Here is a 16,080-nt window from a genome sequence, read left to right on the forward strand (position 1 = left end):
ATAATTCTCGGTACCTTTTGTTCGTACAGATTATAAAGTTTATCGGACTAATTTCATATCTCGCTACTAATATGGCTTTGAAAAAACCGCATAATTTTCTGTCTGTTTCAAAGATTTCAAAAAATTGTAGAAATATAAAAATGTAATATTCTAGGGGATTCATTATCGCGTTTAATCATTTCAAATTCCATTAGTAAAATATCCGATTGTTAGTGTGGCTTCTGGAAAATTGTATAATATTTTATAATTTGTACTCGTTTTTCCATTTCGTGACTCGTAATAAGCAAATGATAGACATGTATGATTTCTAAGAAATTTTACAGCTTATCATGTTTTCTAGAGACACGCCAAAATATGTTACTAAAATTTGAATGAATTTTCTACATACATACATACATATATATATATATATATATATATATATATATATATATAATATTTTTAATTATATAATTATATAATATTTTATCCCTTGCGAAGGTGCTGCAAATTTTACTAAATAAATTTTTAATGAAATTCTACTAAATAAATTTTTCATATACTTTAATTAATAAATTTGATATAAATACTGCTACATAAATTTCATACAAATTTTACTACATAAATTTCAAATAAACTTTATAATAAATGATATCTTAGCTTGAATGTAACTTCCAATTTTCCTAAATAAATTCCAAACAAATTTTACTATTCGCCTCTACTCTTAAAGCATCTTAACTTCATCTCTGTTACCAACATGGCTTCCATAAAATCGTGTTGACCCATCTTTGTCGAAGACATCGATTACACATAAAGTAACCTAAAATAGCTTGTTCAAAAATAACCCGAGGCAGTGCAGCAAACTAGAAGCAGAAAATACGTAACCGGATATAAAGATAACTAGTTCGATGTTCGATTTTAAGTTCAAAATTCTAGAATGCCATTGCCTCTACTTTGAGTTGAGCTATTCTGGCCATGTACCCTGGCAGAAACTGCGATACCAGTTACCAGTACAGACGCTCTGTAGTAGATGCTATTGGATTTTACCCCTTGCGAAGGTGCTGCAAATTTGGTGATTGCGGATTTTGTCAATAAATCCGCAATCACTTAGTTGCCAACCCAATATATACCTTACACATTCCTCCTGCAGCGTTTCAACTTAAATATTTCATAACGCGCAGCAAATTATCGTTTCTCGAGTTGTGACTTAACGAGTCGTTCACAGAGTTAGTCGCACAGTTTTACTCCCTTTGTGGCTGATTTCGCGAAATCGCAAGGATTGCAGCGATAAGAAAACAGTTCCAGTTTTGTATAATTTGAATAAGTTGAAAGAAGATATTATTTAAAAGTCAAGTGTTCAATTGCCAATGTGTAAAAAAAAATCATAATGTACATTTATATTAGAATGCACATTTCGCGGGGAAATTATTTTTTATCGATGAAATCACTGCCATATGTCACGAGCGTCCCATCACTACGGTCAGAATTCATGAAACAACATCTGGCTTTCTAATTTGAAAATTCGATCCGTTTGGACGCGAGGATCGAAATTTAAAAATTCACGGAAAATTCGACGTTTCAAAATAATAAACATCGAAGATAATTTTAATGCGGATAATCGAACGAAACATTTAATAAAAATCCGACTGTGATGAAATAATATTATTCGGTTGGGGTTAGGTTGGGATTAAGTATATAATAGTCTCTATTTTAATTGAGATTGTTCATTACCTTTAATAAAAGAAATTCTTACTAATTTCTGCCGAGTGATAAATTGTAATAGAGCGCGAGAGGAAAATAAGAACAGATGAGACTGAAAAGATGTAGACATTCTCGCGGAGACGCGTTTATGGAGGAATTTCCATTTGAATGTAAAACACTACAAGGGCAAGCCTGTTTCGCGTAAAGGCTAGCCCCGAAAGAAATTGTTTCCCCAGTGTCAGACAGCAGGTATAATTTGTTAGCCTTGTTTTGTTACTTCTTCGTTGCGCTTGGGGATATTTACGAGGTATCAGTTTGAAACAGTCCTGCTGGAAACACTTTTGTCTTCATCGATCATCGAGAACGATCGACCTCGCGATGGAACCACCTGTTTCACTTCGAATTACTTTAGGTCAAGAATCCAATCGAGGATTTTCTTACGATAATTTCAGAGGTTGTGTTTTAACGCTCTTTAAGCAAAAGCGGTCTTTAAATGAATAACTGACGACACGATATTCATCGATACACCATACGATATTTTGATGACGATATCGGAAATTTGAATGTTTAATTTATGGATATTTAAGTTTCAATATTCGATATATAATGTTACAATTCGATGATGGAACGTTTAAATTTTGAACGCTTCGATTTCGTTTAATTTTGAGTTTTTGAATCTTCTGGTCGCTTCGATTTTGAACTCTTGAATTTCGAATCATTGAATCTCGAACGCTGTAATTTCCGACATTCCAATTCTGAATCTTTCGATTTATAACATTTTAATTCTGAATATCTACATTTTCTAATAGAACTATTCAACACCAATGATAATCAAAATTTCATTGAAAAACGTCCATCGAATCATTCGCTTCCAATATAACATAGATAGCATTTTGAAATCCTCCAGTATCTCGCTATTGAACTATGTTTTAACGAACAAAATTTAATTCCCAGTTTCTGAACCGCCCAGAAACCGGTTGCGCCAACTTTTAACGAGATCAATTTATTATGGTAATTATTTATTTACAAACTGGTAAACATTAATAGTTAACGATAATAAGGGTAGAGAACAAAAGAGAGCAACGGTGTTCCTTTTGCCAGAATTGAAACTATAAACGTAAACGTAATTCAATTGAAGAGTTTAATCTACTAACGCATAGAGAAGGGCAGGAACAGGAAAATTCTTTGTTTTCTGCGAGTTTTCGAACGTAATAGAGTGATATTTGCAATTAGAAACCTTTCTGTTGGATTTTCTACAATTTTGATGCATACAGAGATTAAAAATTGCGGACATAAGGGGAAAAATAAATTTATTCAATTATGTTTAACACTTGTTTATTGTAGTATATATTTTTTCAAAATATTAAATTATTAATATTCAAAATTAAATTTCAAAATATTAATATTAAAAATATGAAATTCCTTAAATTCCTAAAATTTGAACGAAAGACAGGCTTTTAAATTCTTACGTAAGATGCGTCATTATAGTGGCTTTCGCGGGTATCATCTTATATTACGACGTACCACTATAGTGGCTCACTCTACAGACTCATTCGCTCACCGTTTGAGCTAAATAATCTTTTTCATTTGTCTTGCTTCACACTTTTTTCGTCCTCGCAACGTTTTATAACAGAGTTAACAATATACAAACAGAATATATAGTCTTTGTTTTTGATACGCCACTGCCAGATATCAATTTTTGCTTTTCGTTAAAATAAATATACCATTATTAGATTCTCTTTTTAACATGCCAATTCGTATCCTTATAATTTTTTAAAATCTTCAAGCTTAAAATATCGCTTTAAAATAGGAAACTAAGAGGAATTTGACAGACAGAGTGTGAAAATTGTGACATGGGTTTATGTGTCGTACCGTGCTTTAACATATATCACATTCAATTGTATTATTAATTATTAAAGTAAGTTATTAAAGTTAAAGTATATGCATCATACTTTAAAAAAGAAATTATAATTTAATTATCAAAAACATCATTCCAATGTGCTTACGTAGAGAACAGCATTATATTAACAGCAATGCTACATATTGCAGTGCTGTATCGTATACGCGTAATTCGCGTCAAACTCTGCCTTACAGAGAAACAGCCCCGCGTCAAATTCAGTCGTAAACTAAAAGATTAAAGACGAGACAAGTAAAGAAAATTAATGATTTAAAAATTACGCAAATTAAAGAACAAGCTAAGCATTTTTTAATCTCTTAAGAGGAGGTGTACGTGGAAATAACAATGCAGGATGAATTTCCTTTGACGATTCCTCAGTCTCAAATCCTTTAGCGTTGTTCTCACGTATTATCAGTTTTCTCTCGAATATATTACAGTTTTCATTAGCAGAAAGGTTTCTTTGAAATGTCACGTCTGCTGGTCCTACTCTTCAATGACAAATCTAATTTCATTTGCAGTGGAAAACGCTCTAGGAACATCCGTTTAAATTCATAATACACGTACTATGTTCTCTTGTACATATTTTTCTATTTGTCAGATATTTGTTAGTTTCAATTTCAGATTTGTCATTTTAACAAAAACTTAATTTTGTGCTTTTTGGTGAATTTAAATTTTTTAAATTTAAAGGTATAAGAATTCTCTGTCAGACAATTCTAGAACCACGCTGTATAAGCTCTCGTTACAAAAGTCTATATCAGTCTTTACTTATCAGTCAGTCCATCCTCTAGTTCCAAAATTTCTTCATGTAACACTATCTATGTTTGTTTAAAATTTACTACTATTATTATCATTACTATTTATTTTTGCTTCCTTTTAATTAAGCAGTTGAAACCTCGTCATGTTTATATCTATATAAACAAAGAATCTTTTCAGTAATGTTATTTTTTCTACATTGTTATTTTTTATTATTATTATTTTTACAATTTCCACAATTATTATTTCCTACATTGCTTCGTAATCAAGCAAAGCTGTTATTACAAAGTACTCGGTGAAATTTTCCGATCTTCCATAAAATGATCGTTTGACGTAATGTGAACGTAAGGATCTTTGCATGTCCCAAAGATTAACTATGCAACCAATGCCAACTAACGATAAGGCGAATGCAGAGAAGATCGACCCAAAGAATAAATTTCAGCGATAAAATCTGCGAACGATGGCTAATTAAATAAGCTTCTCCGAGTCGATCTGCTGTTCGTTCTATTTGTTTCGTGAAGGCCTTGAGGACTTGCCTGAGCAAGGCTATGGCAAAATGGACGAAAAGGGCACGCGTTAGCAAACGACACACTCGGCTCGAACTCGATGCGATGGACAAGGTTGATGGCTGGCTGAAACGAGCGGCTCAACTTCTACCTCCCGCTAGGAATTACCGTTGCTCTTAGAGGCTAAGGCATTTAATGCTACGCCCGGCATAACACCTCCTTGTCCTACCGCTTTCTATCCAATTCTCTTTAACCTTCGTGGCAGGAAATAGAATGGAAAAGGCGCCGCCGATTCCCACCGCCGGATCCTCTTGGCCATACTCTCGTCTCTTTGACAGAAACGCTGAAAAAGTGGCTTGAACTTTCAGAAAATTACTGGAAATTTTGGGAACATTTTAACTAGACCCAACAAGTTCTCATCAGCTGTTTCGTTAGCCTGACGAATACACTGTTGGTTATAAATATTGCAACAATACGTTTCTTATTGCACTTGGCGCATTTAGTATTTTATTGATTTTAAACAACAGATTTATATACAATTATGCAATAATTGGAATCTTAGAAACTAACGCGACAATAGAACTAATAGAGGTTTGAAGTAGCTCATAGTTCTTGGAACAATTAATCTTTTACATATAAAAGTAAAACATTTCTTAAGACCTGACCTATGAGATCTTAGTCTGTACGAAATTAAATTAAATTTCTTAAAATATAACCAAAAAATTTTATGATTATTTTCATAATCTTTCGCTTCAGCCAAACTCGTCTGCCCAAACGATCGAAATATAATTAAATGTATAGAACGAAATATACATCGAATATGGAAATTCTAATTTATTAGTGCTACTCCCCAAATCATTGGTATTTTATTGTCACGTGTTTCGTGACAGAAATGCCCGTCAATTGTAGGGGAGAATTTCCCGGAAAACAAACCTCTTGTTACCAAATATTGGACTCGAACTAGGCGGAACGATAATCAAAAATACGACGATCCGTCTTAAGCCACGCGTTTCTTATCAGGCGCAGGTTTCACGGGTGAAGCAACGAAACATGTTTCGTTAACGAGGATTGATAAGAATTTCATGGGGGAAATGTAGGAAAAGAAATTCGTGGTTGCATATTAGAATAAAATTGCTTCTGCATTTGTGTGAATTTTTAGGAATATTCACAGGGAATTAACTGTATTTCTTCAACTGTATTTGAAAATTCGTACTTCAAGGTACAAATTCGTCGAAAATAAGGAATTTTTCAATTCTTCTAACTTTTCTTGAAAATTCTTAATTGAATTTACAACCTTATTTCCAATTATTGAAAATAAAACACACCGTACAATACTTATATTCGTTTTATATTTTGTATTTTCTTCTTGCTTTTATAGACGCTTAGAGCTCACGCTGGAAGTAACCGAAGTTCGTTTGAAATTTTTAGAAATCCATAATTCAACATCGAACGTCCGTTCGATTCCAGTTTAGCCGTAACCGAAGTGTTCCTTCTGTTTACGTTAGATACTCATAAATAACAAAATAACAACAAAGTGGAACGCTGACAGACGCAGCGAATCGTTTTATTAACTGCGAAAGAATAAATAACAAAGAGAGTTTCGGTTAATCGTTGATGAATTATTGAAAACAAATTCTTCGGTGTGCTGTCCATTGTCAATTCGAAAGCCCGATAATTGCAAATCAATGCTTCCAGTTCATTTCTCGACCATCGCTATTCGTTCGTTGTAATGTAAATGTCGTACGCGTAATTGCATTAATGTACTGTACGACGTTGATCGTTTAAATAATTACAAATATTCATATTACGCTCGTCATGTCGTTAATCATTCGAAAATGTCACAGTGTAAATTTGTGTATTTTATATACTTCAACATCTCTTTCTTTTTTTACATCAAAGATATTTTCTAGTATTTTTGGAAAAAGTATCTCTTCTTCTTTCTTCTGAAAGCGCACATTTTTCCGCATTAAGCATTCTTTTTACAATATTTTTCACAGTAACTCGCTCTCTGTTTCCTTTTTCCCGACGAAAAATATCTTTCACCTTTGTCTTCTTTCCCTTTCGTACGAGTATCAGTGTAAGGACAGTCTCATCGATGAGGTAGGAAACAAAGACAAAATGGTCACTCGTGAATCCTCAAATTATTGGGTTGGCAACTAAGTGATTGCGGATTTTGTCATTAGGTGGTATTGACAAAACCCGCAATCATTTAGTTGCCAACCCAATAGACATTATGCAGGCGCGTTCGCATGTATGATAACACCTCGCATTTGTTATACGACTACAACGACAACGATAAAGACCGTGGTAACCTTTTGAAATACTCACGTTGCTACACGACTCCATTTATTCTTCGTTTGCGTACAGCGATATTTCGCTCCCCTTTTATGAAGCGTTTACCATACTAACAACGAAAAGTGGACTATTTTCAATCTACCTGTCGTCTTGGAGTTATTCAAAGAAATTTTTCTTCAAAAAATTGTATATTTATATTCCATCATTTTACATATTTCTAAATATACCTAATCCATTGTAAGAACTAATTTTGTTCAATAAGAGTTTGGTTCACAGATTCGATTTAACGAATAAAACCATCATCATTTAAAATGGTAATTCTACTACTATACTGCTACTACTATTCTACTGTACTATTATATTAAGATAATAATTCCACTGTATACCAGAATTTCTCATGCTCTTATAAATAATTATAAATCTGAATAAAATATATAAATATAAAAAATATAAATCTACAACTCGCCATTGACAAAACCTTTAATTTTCTAACAGTCATAAAGAAAGTACAAGAATTATCCATTCTCGTGTCCACGTTTCTATTTTTAATGAAACAATTAAACGCAGTATTTTGATCGATGCGTTCTGTTAATTGCATCGTGCGAAGTCGTGAATCTAAATTATATTCAGTAGAAAAAAATTAGCCAGGCGGATATAAATTAAAGAGTATTTTAATAATAAAACCAGAATGCAATTTAAAAGGTGGGTGAAATTGAAACAAAGGAGAGCGCCGTTCAGTTTCTTCTCTTTCCACGTGTACTGCGTTGGTAGATTTTCCAAGCATCGGAAGTTGCAGAGCTGGTTCTACCGCTTCGTTTGACCGGAAGTCGTCCAATCTTGAAGGGGCATTTCCTGTTACGCGAGGAGAAATGCTCAGCGCACTATTATCGTTCTGTGCACGTTCGAAAGTGACTTGCACGAGGAAAAAAAGAAGGAAAAATCTGACGGAATTCGAATATACATCTCTTTCTCGTTATTTTATTTTCCTTCGTAGAGAATTTTCACGGCGATTGCAGTGACTTGTTGGAAACTCGTGCAGAAATTCGACGGAACGAGATGAAACCACTTTCATATATCGCGTTGAAGATTGTACAGCGTGATCGTAAAGTAAACGAGTAAATATGAATTTAAAGATACGATTATCTGCTTCGATAGTCGCGCAATTCGTTGCTGTTTTTAAAATTTTATACAGAATGTTTCAAAGATTGATAATAGTAAATTGTACAATGTCGAAAGTAACTGTGGATTTGAATATATTTGAAGGAAGGAAAAATTATGATCCGCGTGATTTGTGATCTTTTAAATATAATACAGGCTGTTTGGAAACTGAGTGACTTTATTTTATCTCTGAATAACATTAGGGATATTCGTTGTCTTAGTTAAAATAATATCTATTTTCGAATAAATTATTTTGTGTAAGTAACTGGATATGTTCCAGAAAGTCAAATTACATAATTCAGTATTGCAGATGCTCTACAAATATCACTGAAACGCATAAAGAATTAAAAATAACAGTGGCCGGTACAAGGCAAAATAATAATACGGGGACTGAATTCTTCTTGCGACGATTGTGTTTACGAACGCAACGTCGACAAGAACAAATATTTGGAAACCAAAGTGGATCAATGCTCCAGAATGACTCATAATTTCCTATGGCTTATGCGTTTGCCAAGCTTCCGGAATCTTTGACGGTACTATTATTGGACACTTTTTTCTAATTTCGTCTCGTAAACTTCGATCCACCCCTTCAAAACTCTTCAATTTCAGAAACAAATTTATTAGAACCGGAAAAAAATAAATCCTTCTATTTTCTACCTTCTTTAAATAAAAAAAAAATTAATGCAATCAAGAAAAATTTTCAGTTTCGAAAACAAATTTATTAGAACCCGAGAAAAGTAAAACCTTCTATTTTCTACTTTTTTTAAATAAAAAAAAAATTTATGCGGTCAAGAAAATGGAATTGTTGGAGAGAAATGTTTTGTTATTATTTAAAACTAGATTAGTTGTAAAAAAGATTATTCAACTGACATTACAATGAAAATGAAATTTAAAGTAAAAAAATTTGCGTGGTATGAAATTCCACTCTATGATAACCATTGATGATTAAAATCATGAAATATATTTTAAAACATTGAAAGACTGTGTCTTTTAAAGTTATATTTATATAGAATAAAAATTATTCAATTATATTAAAAGATTGAAAGTTAGGTACCATAATGAAGCATAAAGGAGTAATTGTTATATAACAATTATAAATATGTGTATGGCTATATAATTGTTACATAATAATCTGAAACACGAAGTACGCTTTAAATTAAATAGCAAAATAAATTGCCAGAGAAGTTGTCGAGTAAAAAGTAAAGGGGTAACGACTCGGAGGACTTTATGTTTGTAATAGAATGCTTCCTGTTTCGTTGTGGATATATTCACCGAAAAAACACGGTGACTTCCAGGAAACAGTACAAGGACAAAATTACTCAGCCGATTCTGGACTCCGTGGACATAGAGTAAATGGAAGAAAGGTATACGGAAAATAATAGCATCCAGAGCTTCGTACCAGTTTATTGCGACACCCTGATTGTCGAGCAAGCTTCCTTTCCGCAACCATAAATCTCTAATCGTAAATCTCGTTCCCGGTTGTTCAACGAGAAAATTGACCCTTCAACTTTTGAAACCCGTTGCATTTATGTCAGAAGAGAGAATGAAGCTGAATATATCGAATATCTGGGAATAAACTTCGTTAATTATATATGAAACATTCTCTTAAATTATGCTTTAATAATAATAATTAAACAGTCCAAATTAGTTGTATGAAAGAAAAGCTTAAACTAATTTTCGGATTCAGTGACAGCTCAGTTTTAAATGTTTAAATTATATTAAATATATTTATTATTATTATTTATATATTATATATTATACATATTTTATGTATTATTATATATTATTATTTATATATATTTATTATTATTATAGATATATTTATACTATTTATTAAATAGATTTGAAAGTATATTTTAATATGAAATCGAGAATTACGTTAAATTTCGTTAATCATAAATGAAAGTTTCTTTTTGAGTTACCCGTTATATAAAATACATGTTTCCATAATAATAATAGGTATTTCTTTGAAAGAGAAACTTGACCCGACTTTTGTGTTCAAAGTTTCTGTTTAATTTCGAATATTTATATTGAAATATTAAAATATCTGACATTTATTTGTTCAGTCACGAAATTCCGTCAATTATTTATTCTCTGATCGGCAAATTACAACGACAAACGAGATCGCATTTCTCGCACGTCAAATTAAATTTCTGAAATATTCAACACACAATAATCACATTTACAATAAGATCCGTTTATTTGCATGGACAATTGTATTAATATGTTGAATATATGTACATACGATACGAATGTATAGCATAAACTCGAGCATTTCAAGTATCAACAGCCAATCAAATTGCTTCTGTAGTCAGCTGATCGATCAATCAGTAGAATATCCCAGCCAGTAATCGGACCAGCCTCTCCCAACCTCTCTAGAAGTAGTCAATCTCAGTCATTTAGTATTAGTACATAAAATATTTAATTATTTATTAATTCATAAATTATTCTATATTATAATTAGATTGCGAATGTTTAAGCAAATTGATATTTTTATGAACAATACTAGCCAACAAGACTTACGAACAAAGTGAAATATTTTTGTATTATTTTTTAATATTTCTTAATTATTTTATATTTTTCCTTTGTAATCTTCGATTAACAATAATTTGAGTAATTCTTTGCTAATAGCAAATTTTTCCAATTTCAGGTAAAGCGGTACCATTTGTAGAATTGACTGTGGCACACGCTTCGGTTCTAACGATCTTGGCGATCAGTTTCGAGCGGTATTATGCAATTTGCGAACCCCTACGGGTTGGGTAAGTAAAGAGAATATTTTATAGAGCAATATCTTACAAGTAAACACGTAGCATCTTTCTGTGTACTTTCGACAAATACAGAGACAATTGGTTTTGAAATAGTTATGAAACCAGTCATGTGTGGCGCTTCCAAGTAAACAAAACACTAACTTAATGGTTATATCGTAGCGAGTATATTACGTTCTCTGTAATCAGAAAAGTATCAATTAAAAAAATCTGTCAAAGTGAGTTTGCAGGTTTAATACTTATCGGGTGGAGCGCTGATGAAATATAGCTTAAGTATGAGTCAACGTCTATGCTTTATACCGAGTGAAAAATTAAGTACATATAATATATATATAGTATATATATATACTATATTATATATATATATTATATGTAAATTCTATAAAATTCAAATACCCGCCAACCCATATTTTTACTTTTGCTTTGTTTTACCGGCAATCATTTTAATGAATAGGTTAGACCACGAGAGAAGAACGGTAATTTAGGACTTAAAAAATCAATTCTCGATTTTTCAGGTAAAATTTCTAGTAGATTTATTATTAACTGTTATTGTATATAATTTAATTTATTCCTATAATAAACTCGATTTTCCAAAATCGATCGTCTTATTTACCTCAAGGATATTATTATATATATATATATATATATATATATATATATATATATATATATAATATATATATAATATATATAAATATATATATAATATATAATATATATAATTATATATATAATATATAATATATATAATTATATATATAATTATATTTATGTATATATAATAATATATAAATATACTACGAAATACATCGGCTCACAAAAGTATTCGAACACTTGCATATAGAAACCTTTTATGAATATATCATGTGCTATATAATACGTGTTGACACAAGTTTCAAATTAGGTCAATATAAGCCGTTTATTTTGGAAACGGTGTAAGTCCATGTTTTGAAAAAATTGAGAAAACGAAACACTTTTTATACAATTTATAATTTAAATCTTAAAATATTCGTTTATTCTAATCAATTGAGATTTTATTAGTAATTGGCATTGCGCAATCGTTTATTTTGAAAGTGGTGTAAATCCATTTCTTGTAAACTGTACTTTATCTAAGTAATCCAGGCACCAATAATCAAAAACGAACGATTGCGAATGTTATCCTAACTTCTGTATCTGTCATAATATTGCATGTACGGATGTGGAAGTTGTTTAAATGGAATTCAGTAATATATTAATAAATTATTATTACATTCATTGAATCATTATTATATCATTTAATTAAATTGTTATAATTCAATGTAATTATTATTACATTTAAACTATTATTAAACTGTTAATAATCTTACATTTATATCGTATCGAAGTGCAAACCTAGAACTGAAGGAAGTATTACATATTGTTGTTATCTTCCTTACTTTTCTCCATGGATAATTTTGGATTAACTCTAGAATCTAATAATTATACGGATATTTACTGGAATCTGACATAATAATATTATGATAATTAAAATTTATTTAGTTATATTCTATTTATTTTTAAATATCACACACATATATATATTAAATATTAAAAATTTAATGAATTACACAATTCTCTAATTTTAAAAGTTGTATAAGTCCATTCATGACCCTGAAAAAGATATTGATCTAATTAATTCTAAAAAGAACTATTTGTTAAATTTTGTATTTAATTTTGGTTAAATTTTTTTGATTTTTTATTAAAATTGAATTTATATTTACTTAATACGTGGAACTTAAACTAAGTTTACTTTGCTTACTGACCTTTATCAGGATTTTTCAATCGATGAGAACGCGTACACTTCGATATTTCGAAACAAAGGGAAATGGACAAAGGGAACTTACACCACTTCCAAAATAAATGGCTCATACAATCACGATAGTCGATTCTCGTTATAATGGCACTGAAATTTCAAAATGTTCATTTATACGCACAATATATACATATACTGTATATTTGTGTTCAGAACATAAAGAGAAAATAAATTCATCTTCACGTTAGTCGCGTATTCGTCCGTTTATATAAAAATATGTTACGGTAAAAGTCCCACGCTACATGTTCTATCCAATTCTCTTCTGATACAATAATACTCACATTCCGAAACAGACACTGTGGAATTCAATCGACAGGAAACTAACCAAACATTCGATCTGTCGAAATTCCACCAACGAACGAAAGCGACGACTCTGTTAAAAACAAAAGCACGTTATTCTCTATCTCTTGGTGAAACTTGTCTGTCGAAATCATTCATCCCTTTCAAGTAGTGAATTGATGCAGAACTCGTGTGTGACTATCCGTGTGCAACACCGTGTCAGTTACGGTTCCCACTTATTTATTTTTTAAATCAGACCAAAAATAATAGTTACTTTTTAAATATTTACAAAAACAGGGATTGACACAAGGTATTTTTTCATAGGTATATGTGCACAAAGGCCAGAGCGACGTTTCTTTGCTTCGTTGCGTGGGTTGCGGCGGCGCTTTGCACCAGGTGAGACAAATAAAAAAACATCGAATTGTTACTTCGCACTTTTCTTTTATCCGCTTTCTTCGCTGTTGACGCATACCATGCTTTCATTCGTTTCTCAATTCTTGTCCACTTCTTTATTTTTCTTTCGCTATCTCTTTGTCCCTCTCCATTCTTTTTCTCATTCGCCCTCGATGCTGCATTTCTATGTAACGAAAATATCCAGAATATTGCAGTCTGTTCATTCGAGAGAAACACTTGGAATGTCAGGTCTCTTCTTTCTCCGTGAATTTAATATTGTACAGTTTGAAACTCTGAAGTGGCATTCATAAACTTCGTGAAAAGGCAATTAAACGCAAACTCGTTTTTCTGTTTTTTATTGACTGCCTTTGCCGTATATTTCAGTTGGGACTACTTAATATCGCGATATTTTGAAGTTTTTTATTGCAAGATATTAACACCCTTTAATTATATATTACGTTTTTCGATAAATAAAACAATATCGTACAATAAATATATCGATAATTGAAATCAAATTCTTTGAATTTTTATCTTTACCTTAACCTACTAACTGGGTCCCTTAAGCAGAAATTTCTATGATCAAAAAGTTAAAACTTAATAGAGATAAATCAAATTTAATTAAAGGTTAGTTTTAGCCCTTTTGGTATGTAAGTATGACATAATTCGTTTTTAATAGAAATGAAACGACATTAAAAAATATAGAAAATCCCTAAGTAAAGAAATTATTTTGTTCAAGAAAATGGCTATTAAAATTACGAGTTGACTGGTTTATCTCGATCAAAAGTGTAATTGCTGAATCTAGTCATTCTACGTTTTAAGATTTCGGTAAAATTATCTGTCAGAAACGTATAACGTTAATTACTGTAATTGATTGTTCATCCGATTCAAAGACGAGTTCTCATCAATGTGCCAAATCTATTTTCCCATGAAATCATTCCATAGTGTACGAAAGGGTCGCTTACAATTTCGATTCCCGAGACGATTTTCAACTTAATTGCCAGAGGGCGTAAACAACGTGTTAAAGTGGCGCAACACTGTGGCGTGAGCTGCAAACTGCAGTGAATCACGCAGTTGAATGTCGTGCACCAGTTACGTAGACAATAACGTTCGTCCTATTAAGCACGCTGCTTACCCGACATTTTTCCTTATTTATTTTTCCTTTCTATTTTTATACCAATTGTAGCTTGACGATTGAAGCGTTTAATTAAGTACCACGGTCACGCTTGACGATTTTTTGTCGCGATACAGATAATCATTGAAACGGCAACGTGACGTGAGATATGAATAAATGAAACGTTGAAACATCAAGACTAATAGCCAAAAAAGAGGTATTTAAACATTTTGTGATTTCCATTTATGATGATGAATGATGAACACGTTCTAATCACGTATCGATATCTATGAAGTGATCTCCATATTATATTGGAAAATTGTAACATTATCTAGATATGATGGAACTTTCTATAGAAATGCGAAAAAATATACTTCTTTAAGACTATTTATGACATTTTGTGATTTGTATTTAAAAATGAAGATTCAGCAAGTATCAATATCGATGAAGTGGTCGTTATATAAGTAAATTAGTAAACTGTGACATGCGTGCCAACCGTAACGCGTAAAAATCAAAAGGTGATAGAACTTAGAAGATATTGGTTTTTTAAGCTATTGACATTAAAATATTTATAAAAACAAACTGAAGTAAACTTTTCGTTACCACACTATGCAATCTATCTTCAGGAACATTTAAGAGAAAAATAGCTGCGGTTAACCATTTTTAACATTACTAACGATTTTTTACTGGTGAAATATGACGCCACAGAGGTAGAAGAGCGTTCAAGAAGAATCGAGGATACATGGAAGCTAAAAGGCAGCTGTTCCTCTCAATTACAATATATATATACATTGCGAAAGGGAGTTTCACCGAAGACGATACTAATTTAAAGCCATATGTTACCATATCATTGTACGCGCGAGAAACAGCTTCCCTCAGGGATATTTTCCGGAGAAATCCAGCTGTAAAAATCGATATGGAGTGGCGATGATAAGAAAATCACGACGGTGACCCGCAAAACCTTAATGGTCCGTAAGACATCCTCTGAAAAATTTCTGACTTTACTCCTGGTGATAAACGAGCAAAGAGTATAAATGGAGGGATAACGAGGGCAGAATATGATGACCTAGCCAGATGGAAATTAAAAGGAAAGTTGTAAAAACCACCGTAATACGTTCCGAGTTCTATTTTACGATTATTTCTCTGTTTGTGTTATTGCCGGAGATTTACTTATCTTGTGACAAAGTTTTAAAATTGAGATTTGTTTAATTCGTGTTGACATTGATTTTAACTTTTCTCGCGTTAGTACCACTGCTCGTAGATTTGATAATTTTAAAAGTTCTTAGATACATTAATTTACATTAAATTACCATACACTATTAAAATATTCATATTTCGATTCAATTTAAATCATGATTAAATATGACTCCTAAGTATGAATATTTCATGCTTAGGAACATAATTTAATTATT

The 16,080-nt window shown here is 31.5% G+C and overlaps 1 protein-coding gene across 5 annotated transcripts in view; it reads left to right on the plus strand.

Moving 5' to 3' along the window:
• The window catches only part of LOC132904477 (growth hormone secretagogue receptor type 1), a 63,924-nt gene that overhangs the window by 38,145 nt on the left and 9,699 nt on the right, over positions 1-16,080 (plus strand). For all 5 annotated transcript variants that reach the window (XM_060955013.1, XM_060955011.1, XM_060955010.1 and 2 more), the window contains 2 exons: positions 10,940-11,048; positions 13,489-13,560. In XM_060955013.1, coding sequence (XP_060810996.1) covers positions 10,940-11,048; positions 13,489-13,560 — 181 coding nt within the window. The remainder of the gene's footprint in view (positions 1-10,939; positions 11,049-13,488; positions 13,561-16,080) is intronic.

This window comes from Bombus pascuorum, chromosome 2, assembly GCF_905332965.1.
Source record: "Bombus pascuorum chromosome 2, iyBomPasc1.1, whole genome shotgun sequence".
Taxonomy (NCBI): Eukaryota; Metazoa; Arthropoda; class Insecta; order Hymenoptera; family Apidae; genus Bombus; species Bombus pascuorum.